General features: G+C 36.6%; 1 protein-coding gene across 1 annotated transcript; it reads left to right on the top strand.

The window, feature by feature from the left end:
• The first annotated feature begins 19668 nt into the window (after nt 1-19668).
• LOC142606057 (uncharacterized) lies at nt 19669-20115 on the top strand. The gene has a single exon (XM_075777466.1). The coding sequence runs from the start codon at nt 19669-19671 to the stop codon at nt 20113-20115; it is 447 nt and encodes a 148-aa protein (XP_075633581.1).
• Nucleotides 20116-24739: the final 4624 nt, after the last annotated feature.

Below are 24739 nucleotides of genomic sequence, written 5' to 3'. Positions count from 1 at the left end.
CAATTACAGTCCAAGGTCCAGGACTCCCCCTAGAGAAACCTTCTCTTACGAGAAGGATGACCTTCCAAGTCGTAAGCACAAGAAGTTTCCCTCTAGGGGCTTGGGGAACGATGCTATGAGCCGAGCGTTGCACCAACTCTCCAAGTCACCCTTCTCATGCAGGATCAAGAAGGGAAGGCTCCCAAGACAGTTCACTTAGCCTACCTTCACCATCTATAATGGCAGGACAGACCCAGTCAAACACGTGAGCCATTTTAATCAGAGGATGGCGGTACATTCTCAGAACGAAACCTTAATATGCAAAGTCTTTCCTTCTAGCCTGGGACAAGTTGCTATGAGATGGTTTAACGGACTAAAGTCGGGGTCTGTCGATTCTTTCATGGAACTCACTAGGGAATTTGCATCTCGATTCATTACATGCAGCAGAGTTCCTCGGCCTTTGGACTCATTGTTATCCATGGCCATGAGGGAGGGTGAGACTTTGAAAGGGTATTCTGACAGATACTGGGAAATGTTTAATGAAATCGATGGAGATTTTGACGAAGTGGCGATTAACACTTTCAAAGTGGGCCTTCCAACTGATCATGATTTAAGAAAATCTCTGACCAAAAAGCCCGTGCGAAGTGTACGTCGCCTCATGGATCGCATCGATGAGTACAACAGGGTTGAGGAAGATCAACAACAAGGTAAGGGTAAGGCGAAGGTTATCCCTCAAGAAAGAAGGGATTTCAGGTCAAACAGGTACCATAACAATAAGCCGAGGAGAGATTTCTCTGGGCAATCTGGTTCAGCCAATCCTCAAGTAGTTAATACCGTATTTTGAGAACCAGTGCACCAACTACTGGAGAAAGTCCGTAAGGAACCCTATTTCAAGTGGCCCAGTAAGATGGCAGGGGACCCTATGAAACGGAATCAGAACCTCTTTTGCTAGTATCATCAAGATGTGGGTCATACTACCGAGAATTGTCGGACCCTTTGGAACCATTTAGAGTAGCTTGTTAGCGAAAGAAAATTGAAGCAGCACCTGTATCAACCCAACGGACAAGGAAATCATTCGAGTTCAAATAATCAGAAGAACAACTCAACTCGGCCGCCCTTAGGAACGATTAATGTCATCTTCGCTGCACCTGGCAGGACCGGTTCCTGTCCCACAAGGGTGATGGCGGTGTCACATTCCCAGGCTGAGGAGTCTGGCTCGAGGCCGAAGAGGATCAAAGGGAGTACGCCTATTTTGGGATTCTCTGATGAAGATAAGGTTAGGACTATTCAACCACACGACGATGCCCTGGTGGTCACATTGAGGATAGAGAATTATGACGTTAGGAGGGTGATGGTCGATCAGGGTAGCGGTGCGGATATTATGTATCCTGACTTATTCAAGGGGCTTAAGTTAGGGCTGGAGGATCTCATTCCCTATGATTCATCGTTGATAAGCTTTGAAGGGAAGGCTGTCATGCCAAAGGGACAAATTCGATTGCCCGTACAGTCGGGCTCGGAGACAGTCGATGTAAATTTCATTGTGGTTAACGCATATTCTCCATACACGGCCATAGTCGCTAGGCCTTGGCTGCATGCTTTGGGTGCTGTCTCCTCGACTTTACATGTTAAAGTGAAATTTCCCTCGGGTGGATTGATTGAAGAAATTCTTGGTAGCCAATCAATAGCAAGGCAATGCATATCGGCCGCAGTACTACATCAAGCCGAATTAAAATCCTCAGCCTCGACTATGGCAGACTTATAGCAATTAACAACTCTGGATGCGCCTGGTGTGGTGATAGCAGAAGAGGCCACGTGTGAAGATTTGGAAAGGTTTCTCATAAACGATGACCCCGAAAGGTTCTTTCAAGTTGGGATACGGTTACCACACCAAGAGAAGATGGAATTGGTGATGTTTTTGAAAAACAATATCGATGTTTTTGCCTGGGATCCCTATGAGGCTCCAGGGGTTGACCCAAGTTTCATTTTCCATCATTTGAACGTCAACCCTGTCGTTGTTCCCAGAAGGCAACCACCTCGGCGTTCTTTGAAAGAGCATGCCGAGGCCGTCAAGGAAGAGGTGCTCAAGCTCAAAAGGGCTGGGGCTATTAAAGAAGTTTTCTACCCAGAATGGTTGGCGCACATGGTCGTAGTAAAAAAGAAGAGCGGAAAGTGGAGAATATGTGTGGACTTCACAGACCTGAACAAAGCCTGCCCAAAAGACTCGTTCCCAATGCCTTGCATCGATCAGCTAGTGGATGCTACGGTTGGGCATCCTCAGATGAGTTTTTTAGATGCCTTCTAGGGTTATCACCAAATACCATTGATGTTGGGTGATAAGAAGAAGACTGCCTTTATTACTCCTACGGGGAATTATCACTATAAAGTGATGCCATTCGGTTTGAAAAATGCAAGGGCTACTTACCAAAGGATGATGACTAGGATGTTCGAATCGCAACTTGGGAAGACCATTGAGGTATATGTTAATGATATGGTAGTGAAGAGTAAGACAGTACCTATGCATGTGAAAGATTTGGACGACGCCTTTCAAACACTTAGGAAGTACAAGCCGCACCTTAACGCCTCAAAGTCTTCTTTTGAGGTGGGCTCCGGAAAGTTCCTAGGCTACATGGTGACTCATAGAGGAATAGAGATAAATTCGGCACAGGTCAGAGCCATTCAGGGCTTGCAACCACCTCGGAATCCAAAGGAAGTTCAGAAATTGACCGGGATGACTGCTGCTCTCAGCAGATTTATTTCTCGATCCGCTGATAGGTGTAGACCTTTTTTCCAACTTAAAAATAAATGGAAAGGATTCCAATGGTCCGAGGAGTGCGCTTTAGCTTTTCAGCAACTTAAGGAATATCTTTCCCGGCCACCCATCATGTCTCAGCCGAAGGTCGATGAAATCCTATTTGCATACCTAGCTGTGGCTATCCATGCCATCAGTCTAGTTCTAATAAGGGACGACGGTGGGGTACAAAGATCGGTTTATTATGTCAGCAAATCTTTGAATGAAGCTGAGGTGCGTTATTTACCTTTGGAGAAGGAAATTCTTGCGGTAGTCCATGCTACACGAAAGCTTCCTCACTACGTTCAATCTCACACCGTCGTGGTTTTGACTCAACTGCCTCTCAAGTCAATATTGCAAAGTACTAATTACTCGGGGAGGGTAGCCAAGTGGAGAACTATTCTAGGAGCTTTCGATATCAAATATATGTCGTGCACCTCGGTGAAGGGCTAGGTTCTCGCTGATTTGGTGGCAGAATTCGTTGAACCATCGTTGGAAGAAACTGCAAAGGAATCGCACATGGATGAAAAATCAGTTGGCATGATCACAGGCAAAGGGCCTCTGATTTGGAAAGCGTATGTTGATGGGGCAGCAAACCAGAGGGGATCTGGCGTTGGGCTTGTTTTGGTATCCCCTAAGGGAATTACCTTTGAGAAATCATTGAGATTAGCGTTCTCGGCCACTAATAACGAGGCTGAGTATGAAGCTGTCTTAGTCGGTATGGATATGGTACGGAGAATGGGGGGAAAGGCAGTTCATATGTCCTTAGATTCTCAATTAGTTGTGGGCCAAGTGATGGGGACCATGGAGGCTAGGGATCCAAGAATGCAAGAGTAACTAACCCAAGTCAAATGTTTACAATCTGAGTTTGATTCTTTCATCCTTTCGCATGTTTCTAGAAGTGGAAACACGCATGCGGACTCGTTGGCCACTTTGGCGACGTCCTCGGCTCAGTGTTTGCTTAGGATTATCCTCGTCGAAGATTTGTTGAAACCGACTTTAACTACCACAGGTGCCGCCCATATCCATCTGATAAGGCGTGGACCTAGTTGGATGGACCCCGTGGTTTCTTTTCTAAAAAGCGATATTCTGCCCGAGGAGAAGTCTGAAGCAGATAAAATTCGTCGAAAAGTGCCTCGATTTTGGTTGTCCGAGGATCAAAAGTTATATAAACGCTCCTTTTCAGGACCATACCTGCTGTGTGTACATCCTGAAGCGACGGAGGCACTTTTGGAAGAACTGCACGAGAGAATTTGTGGAAGCCATATTGGGGGGAGATCCTTAGCCCATAGAGCTCTGACTCAGGGATATTGGTGGCTTAATATGCAGAGAGAAGCGCAGGACTACGCAAGAAAATGTGACTAATGCTAGAGGTTTGCTCCCAATATTCATCAGCCCGGTAGTTTCCTTAATCCTTTGTCTAATCCTTGGCCATTCACTCAATGGGGACTGGATATAGTTGGGCCCTTTCCAAAGGCTGTGGGAAACAAAAGGTGACTACTCGTGGGAACTAATTACTTCACCAAGTGGGTCGAAACTGAGCCTTTATCAAATATTAGGGACGTGGACTCCAAGAAATTTATCTGGAAGAACATTATCACTAGATTTGGGGTACCTCCCACACTTATTTCAAATAATGGCATGCAATTTGATAGTAAAGTTTTCAGGAAATATTGTAATGACTTGGGCATCACAAATAGATACTCCACTCCCGCTTATCCTCAGGGAAATGGGCAGACCGAGGCTGTTAACAAAGTTATAGTCAGTGGACTTAAGAAGAGGCTGGATGACGCAAAGGGTAGATGGGTAGAGGAATTGTCACACGTTTTGTGGACATATCGAACTACGCCACGCAGATCCACAGGAGAAACACCCTTCTCCATAACCTATAGGGTCGAGGCAGTAATGCCTTTGAAATTTGGGTTTCCCACATTAAGGACGAGTTCTTTCAGCCCGGGACATAGCGATGGCCTCCTGGAAAGAAGCCTGGATCTGGTTGAGGAACGGCGAGAGGCCGCCATGGTCTAAATGGCTTATTATCAGCAAAAGCTCAAACGAGGATATGATACTCATGTGAAGCTAAGGCCACTAGCGCCTGGGGATTTGGTGTTGAGGAAAGTCATGGGTACTTCCAAAAATCCAGCGTGGGGAAAGCTAGCACCAAATTGGGAAGGACCATATCAGATCATTTCTATAGCGGGCATAGGGTCATATCGCTTAGCTGATCTAGATGAAAAAATTGTACAACGCCCTTGAAATGTAAACAACCTACGAATGTATTATTATTAATAAAAAGCACTTTTGTCGTTCGTTGTTCAAATTATCATTATGCATTTCAATTCACTATTTCTAAATATCAAACAGAAACTTGGTCATGCATGGTTCTTAGACCACATACCTCGTGGAAATTGATATCCTATTGTTTGTTAAACAGAACCTTAGTTATGTCGGGTCCTCAGACCTTCTACTTTGGGGAGATTAACACTTCAATTCACTATTTCTAAATATCAAACAGAAATCTGGTCATGCATGGTCCTCGGACCACATATCTCGTGGAAATTGATATCCTATTATTTGTTAAATAGAACCTTAGTTATGTCGGGTCCTCAGACCTTCTACTTTGGAGAAATTAACACTTCAATTCACTATTTCTAAATATCAAACAGAAACTTAGTCATGCATGGTCCTCGGACCACATACCTCGTGGAAATTGATATCCTATTGTTTGTTAAACAGAACCATAGTTATGTCAGGTCCTCAGACCTTCTACTTTGAGAAAATTAACACTTCAATTCACTGTTTCTAAATATCAAACAGAAACTTGGTCATGCATGGTCCTCGGACCACATACCTCGTGGAAATTGATATCCTATTGTTTGTTAAACAGAACCATAGTTATGTCAGGTCCTCAAACCTTCTACTTTGGAAAAATTAACACTTCAATTCACTGTTTCTAAATATGAAACAGAAACTTGGTCATGCATGGTCCTCGGACCACATACCTCGTGAAAATTGATATCATATTGTTTGTTAAATAGAACCTTAGTTATGTCGAGTTCTCAGACCTTCTACTTTGGGAAAATTAACACTTCAATTCACTATTTCTAAATATCAAACAGAAACTTAGTCATGCATGGTCCTCAGACCACATACCTCGTGGAAATTGATATCTTATTGTTTGTTAAACAGAACCATAGTTATGTCAGGTCCTCAGACCTTCTACTTTGGGAAAATTAATACTTCAATTCACTATTTCTAAATATCAAATAGAAACTTGGTCATGCATGGTCCTCGGACCACATACCTCGTGGAAATTGATACCCTATTGTTTGTTAAACAGAACCTTAGTTATGTCGAGTCCTCAGACCTTCTACTTTGGGGAAATTAACACTTCAATTCACTGTTTCTAAATATCAAACAGAAACTTGGTCATGCATGGTCCTCGGACCACATACCTCGTGGAAATTGATATCCTATTGTTTGTTAAACAGAACCTTAGTTATGTCGGGTCCTCAAACCTTCTACTTTGGGGAAATTAACGTTTCAACTCACAATTGCTAGATGTCAAACAGAAACTTAGTCATGCATGATCCTCGGACCACATACCTTGTGGAAATTGATATCCTATTGACTGTTAAACAGAACCTTAGTTATGTCAGGTCCTCAGACCCTCTACTTCGGTAAAATTAGCAGAAATCATACGACATGAGTGTTGATATGTTGGTGAGCCACAATAAGTTTGATGGATTGCTTTATGCCCCAACTAAATGCTAAGTTCAGTTTTAGATTGTGTATTGTTGTATTACATGTATTATGGTTTTGATGCATGATTTACATATATACACCTAGTGTATGTACTTTTATTTGAAGCTACTGCTAATCGAAATGTTGTAAAGACATTAGTATTGTTGTACTGAAGGTTGAAAGCCAGTCGAAAATCAAATCTTTCAAATTTCTCATTAATTGTCAATGGATACATTAGAGATAAAATTTTGAAATAAAAAAGTTAAAATGAAAGTCCTAATACCAAAAAAAAAAAAAAAAAAAAAAAAAAAAAAAAAAAATCATAAAAAGGAAAAAGGGGGTCCTAAGTGGCCTGAGCCTTAAGCCTTGGTAGGGGGTCCTGCTCGGAAGTGCTAACAGCCCCTTCTGATTTGTTGTCCTTCTCTGTTTGTTTCAGCTCTGCTTCAAATGAGGTCTGGACTTGTTTCCCTTTGTCTCTTGCCACTAGTGGAGGAACACTAGGCTCGGCATTCTGGCTCGTAGGCTTCTCGGCTCCATCGCCTTGTTCCTTCTCTTTGTCAGAACTAGCAAGTTCTTTAGGAGTTGGAATGGGCAGTGGAATCATGGATGGATGCGTTGAAGGCGCCGTCTTGGGGGTAGGTACGACAGGAGGAAGCTCTTCGATCACTTGGATGTCCTGAGGAAGCCAAATTTTCTCAGGCTTCCTCAACTCGAAAGTTGTGGGAATCCCTGCCACATTTAGAGCTTCCGCCCACACTTGTTGGCAGTACTCCCGGCATAGCTCGGCGAACTCCTCTGTCAGTTGGTTTTCTGTCGCCTCCTCCCCTTCTTTGCAAGCTCCTTCTTCAGGTCGGAGTTTTCTTGCTGGGCTTTGGACAAGTCCTCATCCTTCTGACGCAGAAGCTTGTGTTGCCCCTCCACCTGGGTTCTCATTGTCTTCAGGTTGGCCTCGGCACCGTCCCTCTCCCTCTTCTGCTCTGCCAGCTACTTGGTTAGGTTATCGTTCTCCGCAAGAGCTTGGCCTAGGGACTTTTCAGTCTCCTGCCTGACCTCAAGTTCAGATGCCGCTTTCTTTCGAGAGTCTTCCACCCACTTCTCGGCAGCAAAGACTTCTTGAATGGCCTGTGTTAAAATATTAAAATAAATGCATTATTGTTAAAGCAAATTCAAAGTACATGAGAACGATTTTTTTCGTTAAAGTGTAGTGAAAGCAGTAAGGTGGGGGTAAACACGAGACACTCACCAAAGCCAAGTCCCTTTTGAGCGAGAGAAAAAGATGCGGTTGGTTCATCTTGTCTAGGGTGTCCATGTCCTTTGGCAGAAGAAGAGGTCGTTCCAAAGCCTCAGCCAGGTGATAAGCGTGTCCTTGTTGGAACGCCCTAATGCTGGATTGGCAAGAGATTGGAGCTCCATCCAGCTTCAGGTCGAGAGACCAGTTGGCCGGTGTACTGCGTACCTTGGCCAGGTCCTAGTTCTCCCCACTTTCCAATGAAGACGCACATCCCTTACTTTGCCAGCTTTCTGTTGTTGTTGTTGCTGTTTTAGCTTCTTCTGCCTCTCCACATCTGCCTCCTCGGCCTCATTTTTCCTCTTCTTCTTAGGCTCCGGAATGGGAAGTTTAGGGTCGGAGGGAGGAGGGGGCGGTGGCAAAGGGGGAGGGATCTGGGACTCACTCGCGTCCTTTTGAGAGGCTTTTGAGCCCCTCTTCGACATCAACTTCCTAAGAGTGGACATATCGTCTTCTTCAGAGCTAGAGTCGAGCTGTGCAATTATCAGACCTTTTATGCCCGAAGTTTCTGCGGGCACGTGCTCTTCGTCCGAGAGGATGACAAGTTGATCCTCTCGAGATCTCTCAGCTTCTTCGAGGCGAAACTGGTCAATCTCCTCGTCCAACGATTGTTGCGAGGACGCAGGCTCTTCTCAAACGGCTGTTATTTGGGAATGTGCCGAGAGAGGAATTATTGCGATGGGGCGAGAGTATAGAATGATAGAGGGGTCGTTTGGGAGTTCATGGTCAGAAAGGAAGCCTCGTTGTGAAACGTCTATCCTTCTGCGTCGTTTGTCTCCAACGGTGATCACGTTGTCAATCTCTTGGAAATTCTCTAATAAAAGATCGTATCCTAATATCAGGTGGGCTGCTCTCACTTGTAGGTCTTTGCTAACAAAGACTTCGAAGCGAAGAACGCGATTGAGGTCTGCGACGTTGCAAAGGCTTAGACGCGGACGTACGTGTTGTTTATCTGTGAAAAACATCCGAAGAGATGGGCATGGTTAGATTAGCGATAAATATCAAAGGAAAGTGCAATAATGCGCAATGTAATAAAAAAAGGTAAAGATAATGGGATTAAGTCATGGGTTAGGGAATCTAACTCCTATGGAGTCATACCTAGGTCTCCCCATTCGACTAGGCAGTAAGGACCGTCAGACCAGTTTCCTGAGGCGATGAGATAGTCATCTTTTATGCCTTTGTTGGACTTGGGAAGACAAGATATAAGCCTAACAATGCTAGACCTGGATTTAAGGTAGTATCCTACACTTTTAAGTTTATGGCACTCGTACATGTAAACGACGTCGTGCCATGTGAGGTTCAGACCCATTTGTTTATTTAAAGCGTTGACGCAGCCTAAGACTCTAAATACATTGGGGTTGCACTAATCTGGGCATAACCTATGGTTATGTAAGTATTCCCTGGTTACGTTTTTCATGGGAAGGGTCATCCCATCTTCTAGGAAGGCGATGATGGGAATGATAACTTCTCCCTCTCTCCTAGCGTTACCTATGACTTCTACTGGGCAATATCTTAAGCCTACGTCTTGGGGAATCTGATATTTAGCCCGAAAACCCTCTATACCGGCGTCAGTATCTACTAAACACTTAAATCTACCCATTTGGTGGGAGTGAGAACGAAAGTTTAGAGAAGGGGGGGGGACTAGATGGTGGCCGAGGACAGAAGCCGAGAAGAAATGAGTAAAGGAAGTTGAAAACTTACGGGAAATAATTAGGCGATTCTTCACGAGCTTCTTGAGAGGAAAGATAGTGATTAACTCTTAGATTTGATTAATTTCTGAAAGAATGGATGGAGATACGGATTCCTAGGCGTTTTGGCGTGTGGGAGGCGGCCTCGAATCAGAATTATCCCGCCCAATTTTTTAGAACGAACCTGGACCGTTGGATGCGTATCTCATCGTTGAACGTGGGGGACAAGATGTAACTTGCAGTTATTAATGCGAGTGTTCCGGGTTTCGAAGAGTCAAAGGCGGTTTTAAAGGAACGAAAGGACCCCTACACGTGTGGCGGTTTGCAAAGTGTGTGGAGGGTGCGCTGTTGGTTCAAAACTCCATCTCTCTCCTCGGATGGGAGGAAAAAATGAAGTTTTTAGGGGCTATTGTGGGGGTAAAAATGCTTAAATGCACGTTTGGGCCTTGGGCCTGGTTAATTGGTATAAGTCTGTTCAATCAGAATCTTCTAGGCTCACAGGTCAATCCGCACTATAATAGTCCGAGGAGTTGTCCGAGGAGGAGTATCTCCTCGGACAGGCCCAGTAAAGGCCATGGGACTTGCTAAAGGGTTTAAAGACAGAATTCTAGAAGATCTGTTGGGCAAAGGCGTGATCCAAGCATCCGTTAGAAGCAGGAATGTGTGAGAAATATTTGGGGAAAAAGCTACTACCACCACATTAAAGGCCCTGCATCTACCTCCCTGGCCGCATTAATGGAGAAATGACCTCTGAACAGTATTTTTCAGTCTTCCAGCTATTATTTGAAGACTTTAAGAATGTGGTGGATGGGACAAGTATCTAGGAGGAAGATCTGTGTTACACGTGGATGAAACAGGGAAAAAGAAGAAGGATATAAGAAGACAAGAGATGAAAGAAAAGGGGGATCTCTATTGGAAACTAAAAATTGTAATCTTTTGCTTAGAGAAAGAAAGGCTATACAAATTATCCTCGGCTTACGTCTCAGGAGGGTTTTTTGTCATATTCATCTATCACTTGCATAGACTGTGGCCTTCTAGCTTGTTTATCAACTTTCCAATATCTCTAACCTAGGTTTCAAACTCATACTGTACAAATTTCATTGTATAAGGCTCTTTGGGCCTGAGTCCATCACTCGTTTGGGTCCGGGTACAAATTATGCACTTAGAGTGGTCATGCTAACAAATGCCTTTAGGACATTGGTTAACAATTCATTTTAGGAAAATTTTAACACCACTTTTATGGGAAATGAAAAATGTTGTCAAAACATTAATTGCTTTATTTACTTTCCCATAAAAACTTTCTTTAAATGGATTATTAACCAATGCCCTAAGGGCATTCGTTAGCATTTCCCGTGTAGTTAATAAATCTACTATTTAGTACTTCTTTTTCTCATTTTGTTGGTTATATCGTTTTCAACATTTTGCAAAACATGGCATACGTTTTATTTTGCATTGATTGTGATTTGTTATGCCCCTAAAATCACAATTCACAGCTAATAAACCAAGGGTTGATTTCACCTAACAACATCAAATCAGCAACAACAAAATTAAATGAAAAAAGAAAGTACCTTAAATCACTATGAGTGCCTTAATTTAATTAATCACAATCATTTTCAATCACTATGAGTGCGCTTGCATGCTACATTTTATACTAACAATGTTTTGCATTTAACATAACAAGGGATTTGAAATCGTCTAACAACATCAAGTCAACAACAATAATAAACCAGACATGAAATACCCACCTAAGTCACATTGATGTTCCACATTTTGCACCCATTGGCATGTTTCTTTTTGTTCCTTGATCATAATAAATTTTATTAACATGACATGCCATGACCTCAATTAATTAATTTCACTTAACGACATCAACTTATCATTGACAACAACAATAAAATATTCTTTAAAAAATAAAAAATAAAACTAGCCTAAAAAAAAAGGTAAGTGTATTTAATATATCTACTATTTAGTACATCTTTTTCTTATTTTGTTGGTTATATTGTTAAGCAAAAAACAAGTAAAGGAAGGGGATGATGTTTATTATATTCTTCCATTCACTTACTTTGCTTTAAAAAAAATAACAAACAATTTTTTTTTTTGAGAAATAATTACAACATGTTGCTAACCCGCAGCTCGAACTCTTTCTCCCCCTAAACCCCCAAGTACTTTGTGCATGGGGAGGTACCAATTTAGCTACAAGGCCTTTGGTAACAAACAAAATTATTTATTGTCACATATAATAATTTAGATATTGTAAAATAATATAGTTTTTGTTTATTTAAAATCTAATATACATAGTTTCATATTATATAACATTAAGACATAATAATCCAAAGTCCAAACCTCCCTGATGGCGTGGTGTATTGGTAGGAGTCCTGGACTAGCATCACGTGATGCTGGTAGGGGTGTGATGGTTCAAGTCATACGCTTCAGCCAAAAAAAAAAAATGTTGTGTCGTGACATGGATAGCTATTACATACCTAGGGTGCCCCACACGATGATGAATTTGGTTTTTAGTGGATAGGGTCGGTGACCCACGTGCAAGACCCTTTTTTCCATTTAAAAAAAAAAAAAAGACATAATAATCCAAATTGTAGACAAATCTTAATAGATGAAAACAAATCCAAAAATATTGTGAAAAGATTAAAATGTTGATGTTTAGTAATAAATAATAATAAAAAATGGAACTAAAAATATGTATTAATAATTTTAATGATGTATATAATAATTCACTCTACACAATAACCATTTTTGTTGCAAAAAGTATTAAAGTTTAATCAAGTTAAAGTATTTTTATAAAAAAATCATAAAGAAAATGTATCATTTTTTATTTTTTATAATTTGATAGTTGGGGTAGTAGGGTTTGAACTCTAGAAATTTCTCTTAAAAACGTAAATTGTGCTACAAGACTCTTGACAATACCAAAAAAAAAAAAATTAATATATGATTTTATATACTTTCTATTATATAAAACATATATTTTTATCTAGAAAAAACTTTTGTTTACAGTTATGTTAACTATTCATTTCCCATTTCTCAAAAAAAAAAAAAAAAAAAAAAACTATTCATTTCCTTGCTTTGAAATTCTTGTATTTTTTATTTATTGAAACGATAGTTTATTTTAGGAAAAAAATTAAAATTCAAAATTTGCAATGGATTGGATAATAGGTGAACACTCTTCTATCCACATTTGAGTGCCCCTATTCCAATAGAAGCAGCCACTAACATCCTGACAGCCATATTACAAGATTTGCTAATTACATTAAAAGAAATATGGTAAAAATAATTACGAAATGACAAAATTTAGATACAGTATTTTAGGTGCTATTCCTCAAGTTTTTCTTTTAAGATTCAAATATGTGGCTACTTAAAAAAAAATAGACTTCTATCTCATGAGAAAAAATTCATATGGCAGAATCTTAAAAAGGAAACCTAAGGAACAGCACCTAAGTATTATACGTCTTGCTCATTACGAAAATTACAGATATCTTCCACAATAGTTAAGCTTGGATTTGTAGAAGCTACTTCAATGAAATAATAGCTTATCCTCACCTTCAAGTCTTCAACAATTAATCTGTAAAATCCCAAATCCCATGCCCATTCTTCAAAAGGCTCAACCATTCGCATATGACTTGCAGCCATTACCAATCCATCATGATTCTTAACTACCACCCCAAGGCTCACAATCTAGTCTTTAGATGAACTATAAATCGTCGTATTCAATTTATAGATATCTGGTGGTGGTTTGTGCCACGCTTCCTTAGAGAACTCACATGGAAGATGCTAAAATAAGTTAAAAGTTATTTTAGCAATCAAAAAAAAAAAAAAAAAAGCAAGCTACATCAATGGTGCTAAATTAAAAAATAAGAATAAAAAATTTAGCAACCAAACTACAGTAGCTCTAGAGTTATAAAATAAAAAAATAAAAAAAACTATTTTAATATGTTGATAGTTGTGGTTGTTTATTGTGTTGGATATATTATTTTAATATGTTGAATACTAAAATAAAACCTTTGTTATTGAATGAATTATAAAGTAAAGTATCAAAATAAATAAAGTTATGTTTTGAATTGCTAAAAAACTATCTTTTGTGAACTGTACAATGGAAAAAAAAAAACCCTTAAAAAAATCATAACAAAAAATTCTAATACTATATATAAAAGCAGAAGTTTTATCCTGCAATTAAAGTCCTACTGCCACGTTAGGAAAAAAGCCAACTTAAAAACCTGCCATTCTTCCAAGAAAGGATGCGCAAAACAAAAACCGCGAAAAGTTATAGACACCCTTCAAGCGGTGCGAAAACTTAAAAACTTCAAGCCGCACACTTATTCAACCAAATGCACAAACACAAATACAGAGCCCCTCTCACAATTGTTTCCAATGATCATTCTAACTTCTCCTACCAATTTTCCTTCCCTCTCCTTTCCTTTTTCACTGCCTTGTTCATTCTTTGCCCTATCACTTTTCTACCGCCATTCCTTCTCTACAACAACAAACTATTCAAAAGTTAAACCATTCCTTCTCTGTAACAACAGACTATTTAGAAGGTAAGCATGCTTTTTTCTCTATTCAACTATCATTCCCAATTGTCTAAAACTGCCTACAAATCATTTTTCCATCTGCTGAATTTTTTTTTTTTCCTTTCTCTTCCATCTTTTTCTCCAATTGCAGATTACTTATTCCCTGTGCCAGATAAACCCATTGGGTCTTCCACAAGAAGAATCTCTCAATCAAGGTTTAAGGTTTGGCTATCTGTTACCCTAATTTTTCATTTATTTTTTTTTTCAATTTATTGAGATTTGTTTTCTTTGATTGTTGTATTGATAGATTTTATTTTTGTTTGGAAGATTTTTGTTAGTTTTGCACTTTTTTTTTCGTTTGCCTTTATGTTTTGTCGATTACTGTAGAGTGTAGTTATTAATGATTTTTCTCAAAGTGAAATTATGGTTTCCCTGGAATTATTTACTACATTTTTTTAATAAAAACAAACAAATAGATAACAAAGATTTTGTTATATATTGTTTTGCTGCATTAATCAATTGAGGTTTAAGGTTTGGCTACATTTTCCCCTAATTTCCCATTTATTTTTTCAATTTCTTGAGTTCTATTTTGTTCGATTGTTGTATTGATTAAATTTTGTTTTTGTTTAGCAAATTTTTGTTAGGTTTGTGATTTTTTTGGTTTGCCCCTAAAATTTGAATTGATTTATATTTTGTCAATTACTGCATGTTAAGGGATTATTTCCTTAATATGGTTGTATGATTTACACACTAATTTGTAGATCTATGTTTTGTTGAATCATTCTCAAAAGCCAAAAAAAAAAAAAAAAGTTGAACAGTTGAGTTACCTTTTAAATGGAAACAACCCTTGATTTCAATAGCCATATTAGTAACATGGATGGTTTAAAATCTGAATGTTTGGAGAGTACAATTATTTATAATTTTTTTTAAGTAAAATTATTGGATTTTTATGTTAATTACCAATTTTTGCAGATTGAACCACATTTTCTCTTTTCGCTTTTGTTGTTTTTCTTCTTGATATTTAATTTTACCATTATTTCTCTATTGATCTATGTCTCTCATTTACTGCAATGCTTTTTTTTTTTAGCATCTTACACTTTCTTTTTGCATTAAGAATAATTTCTCATATAATTCAAAATTGTTTTATTAGACTTGATATCTGTTAATTTTTGTACTGCTCAGGCTATTAGGCTCAGTTTATTGGCAATTTTTTTTTTTTGAAGTTGTTGTTAGCTTTGCTTATTTTGTTTATTCATTTGTTTTTATTGTGTATGTCTTAGTGTTTTGGATTTGAGTACTTATAGATGATTTACTTTTATTTATTTATTTTATGAAAAGATGATTACATAATAATGGGTGAAAGTTTCATGAATTCCATAACTTGGGTGTACATATAACCGAATCTATCTCTGTGTAATTTTGAATTAAAGCCTAATAAATTCGAGGGACCTTTGTGTAATTAATCTTGATTATTGCTATCAAAATTAGAAACTGTTATCAACTTCCTTACAATTATTATTTCTTACTCTTTTATGTAGTCTCTCTTACACTATTCCCCTATTTTTTCTATCCCTTATTATATACGAAATATAACATAGAATTATTTTAGTGTTATTAAACTTCAGTTTAGTTTTATTAGACATTCAAATTTCTTGTTGTTTACTTCAAATAAACCTGCCATGTTTTGTGTTTTCAATGACATTTTTATTCTCACGTGCTATTGTAGATTTATCATCTCTACTTTGGCTTGTAAGACTGTTTTTTACTATTCAAGAAGAGCCGCTGAATTAAATTGAGAGGTCAGTACAGCCTAATTTCCCCTTTGTTGCTTTTATTTAGATTTGTATCTCTTTATCATTTGTTGATGTTTGATTAAAAATATTTGAACAAAAATAGTTTAAAAAGATTATTAAATATGTACCCTTTGATTCTTAAAACAGATGCTAATTTTTTTTTTTTTTTTTTTACTTTACCATGTTATAATAGTAAAAGAAAAAATGGAAAATGCAAGATTAGCAAAACAAAAAAGAACGATGATAATATTTGAGAAGCAATCCAAAAGAAAACAGTATGAAAGACAGGATACTTTACAAAATAAAGTTACCAAAGCTAGAAAATACAGAAAAATAGTCATTGCTGGGAAAAAAAAAGGAGTGATAGTACGGTGGTCAATCATGAAAACTCTTTGTTACATTCACCTAGTACAAGTACGAACCTTTTTGAGACAAGAGATTCATTAGATATTGATGTTAATATTGTCCATTCCTTCGGAGAAAATGAGTCGAATATAAGTAATGATATTGAACCTTGGAATTTTGGCCCACCTTCTTATGTATGTAACCATTGTGGTGCGGTATTATAGTTTGTAGAAATAAGTGTAAAATCTAAGAGGCGTAGAAATCCAAAATTTTCTTTGTGTTGTACGGAGGGTAAGGTGAAGTTGCATTTGCTTAAAAAAAACACCTCATCTTCTTAATGAGTTGTTAGATCCTCTTGGTGGACAACAATCTAAAACATTCAGAACTCAAATGAGGAGTTATAATGCAATGTTTGCAATGACATCCATGGGTGGCAAGGTGGATAATAGAGTTAACGATGGTTGAGGCCTTTACATTTTCAGACTTAATGGTCAAACCCATCATAGGATTGGAACATTTCTTCTTAATAATGGTGAGGACCCACAATTTGCATAGCTATATTTCTATGATACTGAAAATGAAGTCCAACATAAAATGAATGCCATTAGTAGTAGTCCAGTTGATAAAGACCTTGATCCATCTATCATTAACGCATTGGTCCAAATGTTTAATGAGTCAAACAGTTTGATGAAGATATTTCGTTGTTCTGAAATTGCTGTAATCATTGTTGGCAATATTGGTGTTGATAATGCACACCGTGATATTATTGTTGAGTTAAAAGGAGGGTTACATAGGATCAATGAGTTGCATCCATCGTACATGACATTGCAATATCTTCTTCTATTTACATATGGTAAGGATGGCTTTAGGCTTGGCATTTTGTGCAAAAATATAGATGAGATCAGACCTGACACAAATGACTTCATTACAATGAGAGAGTTTTATGCATTTAGATTGCAAGAGCGTGATGGTGAGGGACATACTTTGATATCTGGTGGTTGATTATTTCAGCAATTTGATGTAGATGCTTATACATGTATTGAGGCAATAAAACTTATGTGGATGAAGAATAACCAAGAAAAGTTGAGGATTGAACCGTATAATGGATTGAAGGATGCAGTTATGAGGGGTGATACCACCCCTGCATTTGATAGAAAAAGATTTGTTTTACCTTCAAGCTTCACAAGAGTCCAAGGTATATGATTGAAAATTACCAAGATGCAATGGCGATCTGTAGATGGGCTGGCTATCTAGATCTGTTTATTACCTTCACATGCAATGCAAAATGGCCGAAGATTGAGCCTATCCTATCTAGGAAACCTAGATAGAAAGTAGAGGACCGACCTGATGTGGTTGCAAGAGTATTCAAGATAGAACTTGATCAACTTTTAAACAATTTAAAGTATGGTCGACATTTTGGAAGAGTGGTTGCAGGTATACTAAACTACACACCTTTAATATATTTTTTTTTCTTTCTCCTTTTTGGTCTTCATAATTACTCTAAATTAATATAATTAACTTGCTATTTTGGTACCAGTTATCTACACCGTTGAATGTCAAAAGAGAGGCCTACCTCATGCACACATATTGCTTTTTCTACATAATGATGACAAGCATCCTACAACAACAGAAATTGACAAGATAATCTCAGCAAAAATTCCAGATTTGAATAAGGAACCTCTAGCGTATGATGCTATCAAACAATACATGGTCCATGGTTCTTGTGGATCTATAAATTCAACGGCAAGTTGTATGATTGAGAACAAATGTGTGAAGCACTTTCCAAAGAAATTTTGTTCTCAAACCACTGTTGATAATGATGGTTTCTTAATATATAGAAGAAGGAATAATGGAATATTTGATGAAAGAAATGGAGTTAAGCTCGATCATCGATTTATAGTTCCTCACAATATTGACTTATTGGTGAAATTTCAAGCTCACATAAATGTCAAGTGGTGTAATCATTCAAGATCTATCAAATACTTATTCAAATATATAACGAAGAGACTTGATCATGCAACTTTGATTCTTGAAGAAAATCTACCTGTTGATGCTTCTACTAGAGTGCAAAATATGACAGACACGGATGAAGTTAAGGAATAGTTAAATTGTAGATATGTGTTTGCCATAGAGGCATGCTGGAGGATATTTAAGTTTGAAATCCACTATCGACAACTTGCTATTCAAAGACTTAATTTCCATATCGAAAATGAACAGCCAGTTGTTTTTAAGGATACTGAGTATTTAGATAATGTTATGGATAGACCAGTTGTCAAAAAAAGTAAATTTACGGAGTGGGTGAAAGCAAATGAATTGTATGAAGAAGTAGGGGAATTTATTTATTCTGAATTTCCAACAAAATGGGTTTGGCATAAAAGAGACAAGGAATGGAGATTGAGGAAGTCTGGAAGATGTATAAGGCGTATATACTATGCTCATCCTGCAAGTGGAGAATGTTTTTATTTAAGGATGCTATTAAATGTTGTTAAAGGAGCTCGATCCTTTAAAGAAATAAGAACTATAAATAATGTACTATATTCAGATTTCATATCAGCATGTTATACGCTTGGTTTGCTTGATGATGATAAAGAGTGGCATGAAGCTTTAAATCATGTGTTACATTGGGCTTCAGGAAAACAACTTTGTGAGCTTTTCGTCACAATGCTAATTTTTTGTGAGGATTCTGACCCCTATAATTATGGATTTTGAATTGGTGGCTATTATGTGAGGACATTCTTCATCGTCAGAGAGCAATTTTACGCTATAACAATCTACATTTTGATGACTTCCAATTGCAGAACTATGCACTTAGTGATATAGAACAAATTTTGATAAAAAATGAAAGGTCTTTGTGAGAATTTGAAACAATACCATATCCAAACACATTGCTTTTGAGACAATGTAACAATAGAATTGGATTATGATAGAGATTCTTTGGCAGCGGAACATATTGAACTTTTTAATGGTCTTAATTTTGATCAAAGGAATATATATGATGTAGTAATTGATTTTGTTTTGAGAAATAAAGGTGACTTCTTATTTGTATATGGACATGGAGGAACCAGGAAGACTTATCTTTGGAAAACCATTATATGCCGATTTCTTAAGAATGAAAGATTGTCATTGCAATTGCATCACCTGGAATTGCTACATTATTGTTGCCAAGAAGGAGAACGGCTCATTCGAGATTTCAAATACCAATAATTGTAACAGACAGTTCAACTTGCAGAATTAAATAAGGTTCACAAATTGTATGACAAAAGCAAGTCTTATAATTTGGGATGAAGCTCCTATGGCACACTGAAACTGTTTTGAAGTTGTTGATCATTCACTAAGAGATATTTTACGTTTTACTGGCAACAATAGTGGAGATAAACCTTTTGGAGGAAAAATAGTTTTCTTGGTGGTGATTTTAGAAAAATATTACCGGTGGTAGCTAAAGGATAAAGAAAAAAATAGTTGAGGCATCAATTAACAAGTCTTCATTATGAACAATTGTAGTGTTTTCATTCTAACAAAAAATATGAGGCTGACACAAAACCCAGGTGATATTGCTACAAGAGAATTTGCTAAATGGATATTGAAAATTGGTGATGGTGAACTTAATAATAGTGGAAGCGAAGCATTGATTGAAATACGACATGATTTATTAATTCAACCTGATACTCATCCTTTCAATAGTATCATGAATGCTGCCTACCCTGACTTCGATACGAAATTCATTGATTTAAATTATTTAGAAGAGATAGCAATTTTAGCTCCAACAAATGAAGTTGTTGAAGACATAAATGATTATATGATGGACCTTATTAACGTTGATGAAGAAATATATCTTAGTGCAGAGTCAATATGTAAAGCTTCAACCAACATTCTAGATCAAGATGTCCTGTATCCAACAGAGTTTCTCAATTCATTGAAGTTCCCTGGTATTCCAAACCATAAACTCAAGTTGAAAGTAGGACTGCAATAATGCTACTTTGAAATTTAAACCAAAGTGCTGGACTTTGTAATGGTACTAGACTTTTAGCCACTCAATTATCAAAATAGATTTTGGAAGCCCAAATAATATTAGAATTTCATGTTGGAGATAAAGTATTTATCCAAGAATAGTTTTGTCCCCTTCTGAATCTGAATGGTCTTTTGTACTAAAGAGAAGACAGTGTCCAATATCAGTTTGCTTTGCTATGACAATTAATTAGAGCTAGGGTCAATCTTTGAAATGCGTTGGACAGTTATACATTGTTGTCTCCAGTAGAAATGGCCTTAGGGTACTTATTGTAGAAAATGATAATGGTGATCATTTTCATACAAAAAAATATTGTATATAAAGAAATATTCAATGATCTACCTAGAGGTTATACATACTGTTCATTAAAATTATTTTTGTTGATAATGTAAGTTAGATGTTACTTATGTTGCAAATGGTAGATTTTACTCCATAATTATATATAAATTTTATTGATGTTTAAATTGTGCAGATATTATAGATTCATATCAATATGGAGTACACAACTTTGAAACAGATATTGAGGGACAAAGACAACTTGAAAGTGAAAGTTAGAGTTTTACGAATGTGGGATGCAATTAATATAGCAAACAACCATGACCTAATCAATCTTGATTTGATATTGGTTGACAAAGAGGTAAATTCATAATTGATTTTCTTTTAGAATAAATTTTACTAATATGGTGTTCTTAGAGTTTCTTTTCCATTCAATATGTCTATGCTTTATGTGGTCATGATTTGTATTAACTAAAAAAAAAAAAACCACCGTGTAAATAGAATAAATTGTTCTTGCTGATGCAAAATGCTTTCATCAATAAAGCCTAATGTATTATATACATTAATCTAAGGTGGCAACTTCAAGTAAATAAACAAGACTTCTAACTCATTTTTGAATTCTTTTTTATTTGTTAAATCTGTGTGTTGATGCTAAGTTGCTTACAATTTTGATTAAAATACTGATTAGTTCTTTTATTTGTTTTCTTGAAATTCCCAAGACTTATATGCAAATTTTGGTAATCTTGATTTATATTTTTATTTGACTTCTTTGTTTTCTTATGAATTTGAAGTCTATCTTAATTGTATATTCTACAAACCATGAAATAAAGGTTAGAAATAAGATGAAAATTTCAGAATTTTAGTTGCAAACTAAGATCTAGCTGTGAAGAATTTAAATTGGGTTAAATTAATTGTGGGTGTCTATTATTAATGAGGTCATAAGGAAAATGCTCTACATTATGCCACCCCCAGTGAATGTAAGTTGGTAGTTATGTATTGCTTCTATTCATTTAAGGGGTAATTTAATCACTAATCTCTATCTTAAGCACGTATATCTCTTCTATTACTAATGTATCAAATAAATATAAGTTTAAGGGATACTGGGGAACTGATAAACAGGTTAGAAGGCCGCAATCTACGCAAATAATAGATGAATATGACAAAAAACTCTCCTCGGACGTAAGCCGAGGACCACTTGTATGGTCTTTCTTTCTCTAAGCAAAATATTAAAATTTTTAGTTTCCAAAAGAGGTCCCTCTTTCTTCTTTCCTCTATCGTCTTCTTATAACCTTCTTCTTCTTCCTTGTTTCATCCACGTGTAATACAGATTTTCCTCATAGATACTTGTCTCATCCACCACCTTCTTAAAGTCTTCAAATAATAGCTGGAAGGCTGAATAATACTGTTCAGAGGTCATTTCTCCATTAATGCGGCCAGGGAGGTAGATGCAGAGCCTTTAATGCAGTGGTAGCAGCTTTTTCCTCAGATATTTCTCACACGTTCCTCCTTCTAACGAGTGCTTGGATCACGCTTTTACTCAACAGATCTTCTAGAATTTTGTCTCTAAATCCTTTAGAACGTCCCATGGCTTTTACTGGGCCCGTCCGAGGAGATAATCCTCCTTCGACAACTCCTCTACTCCTTGTAGTGCGGACTGGCCTGTGGGCCCCGAAGACTCTAATTGAACAAACTTATACCAACTAACCAAGTCCAAGGCCCAAACGTGCATTTAAGCATTTTTATCCCCCACACCTCATATAAACAGTTTGTGTAAATATCACATACAAAACGATTACAAAAGATAAAAACTTTAATAGATTGATTATTAATTACAATAAAAACATTACTGGGCATTATGAAGAGGAATTTCAATTTTGAATTAAAAAAAAAAAAAAAAAAACTAATTGCATAGGACATGATGCATGCATGTATATATATTTTGCTAATTGTATGACTCTTTGTTTATACAGAATTTGAAATTGGATGAGAATGTCCTACCAAGGAAGATTCAAAGAATAATTGGCAATGAATATTTCTTCCAACTGCATCTTGATGAATATAATTTGAAATATGGAAGAGGGAATTACATCGTTTCAAAGATTTTGGAGACGGAGATCTCACATAAAGTTGAAGGACATCAACTAATAATAAAGTTGAAGTCTATTTCCAATATATTAATCACATTTAAGTACCATAGGATTCATAATTATTCTTAACCTGGTATTTTCAGTATGCTTTATATACTGTTCATTGAAATTGAAGCATTCACACTTCACCTTGCTTGCTATATGATTTTGAAAACTCAAATAGTGTGGAAACGCTAATTTAGAACCCCAATTTAAAATTACAACTTGATTACATTTACTCTAACTTAACTTAGTGCAGAACAAGAGTAAATTAGTCGTAATAAAACTGAAACACTACTCTAAGGCATAAGCATGTACAACAAACAATAAATGTAAAGCTTAAAGGATAGGGAAGAGAAATGCAAACACAAGATAACACCGAGACATATTATTGAAGAGGAAATCAAAGTACTTGGAGAAAAACCTCACTGCCGCCTTCAAGCCGAAATCAATCCACTAGTGAATAAAGTTGAAGTACACGAATATTAAAAAAACCCTCTAAGCCTAATCTACCCAACGTACTTGAACCTTCCAAGTTCTAACTACCAACGGGCTTCACAGAGTTATGTCTTCACTAGTTATCCAGATCCTACAATTAGCTCCAAATTGCATGCGCCACTTAATGGCTTCTTCCAATACTTTCCATATGCACCAGAACTTCTCTCAACACTTAGATTGGGTGAGGTAAGTGTTTGGACTAAGAATCTCTCAAGGATGTGTAGATGGAGAGTTAGGAGTAAAAGAAAACTTTAGAGAAATGGTGTAGATGATTGAATACATTCTCTAACTCTCAGGTGTTTAGCTAGGGTTTTCTCTCTTAAAAATTTCTTGGAAAAACTCGTTACAATTTCATGGGTAATGGGGGCTTATATAGTGTTGGTAAAGGTATGAGAAAAAGCACACTCAAAAAACTCCAGATAGAGAGTTTCACGGATCATTCGCAACTTGGCCTGAGTCGCAAAGTGACTTGTGAAATCCAGCCTGGATAAAAGACTCTTCAAATTCTAGCATGTACTTCTCACGTGGCCTTTCATGAGTTGGCAATCGTGAGCTAGTCGCGAATTCTTCATCTTCATAGAAATACAGAGAAATGATTGAACAAAAATACAATCAAATTTGACACGGAATTAAAGCCAACATAAAAATATAGTTGTAAATCACAATTTTACAAATTTAAACATTAGTTTGCACATGACTTACTATTCATATCTAACTGGTACATAAGAAGTCGTCATCAAAATAAGAAAATATATATAAAATTTGTATGATACCATCAAAGTCAGTATAGTACAATGAAAGCACTCTAAATTTTAAGCAACATGCATATATTCTTCCATTTTTTGAAACACCATTTAATAAAAGTGCAAATTATTGCAGGACACAATAGAGGAAATTATAAGGAAATCCAGGCAAGACAAGTCCATCGCTAATCAAAAAATAGAAATAGGACAAACATCTATTGAAAGACCTCAATTAACTGCCGCTATAACTATTGAAGATGAAAAAGCTGATGATTATGCTGCTCCAAATGCTTCAAAAACGTCAAAAGGGTACTAAGCAAATTGCATCAAAAAAGAAAAAAATTTGAAGTCTAATGCATCTCAATGTATTTTATAAATTACATACTTTTACAAGCAAGACAAACAAACGGACGCACTACAATACCCTTTGAATTATAATGCATTTCATTGTATTGTTAATTTTTTTTTTTTTTTTTTTTTAAGAAGGGTAAACTAAATGTATTGTTAAGTTATTGTATGTCATTTTCTTTGTACATGTTGCCATGAATTTTAATGGATTTCATTGTATTGTTAAGTTTTTTTTTTTTTGGAGAAATATAAATTAAATATATTGTTAAGTTATTGAATGTCATTTTCTTTGTACATATTGCCATTGCCAATGTGAAGATTAATTTAGTTTACTAATGGCTTTTAGCAATAGTAAATACCACACAATTACTATATAAGGTACTCAATTTGAATTATAAAAAATATATATTTACCAATGATTGTTTAAGAGACCATGATAAATAGAACAATACAAAGCGTATTGTTTATGAACTGCTAACCATTTGTTGTATGTGTAAAACGTTGTATTACTATGTAGATTAATTTTATGCTTCATTTTTAACCAATTAGACGGGAGATGCCCTAATTATAATTTTAAAAAAATGAACATTTGGAAGT

Source organism: Castanea sativa, chromosome 8 (assembly GCF_040712315.1).
Source record: "Castanea sativa cultivar Marrone di Chiusa Pesio chromosome 8, ASM4071231v1".
In the NCBI taxonomy this organism is placed as follows: Eukaryota; Viridiplantae; Streptophyta; class Magnoliopsida; order Fagales; family Fagaceae; genus Castanea; species Castanea sativa.
This window is presented reverse-complemented; position numbering and strand designations above follow the sequence as displayed.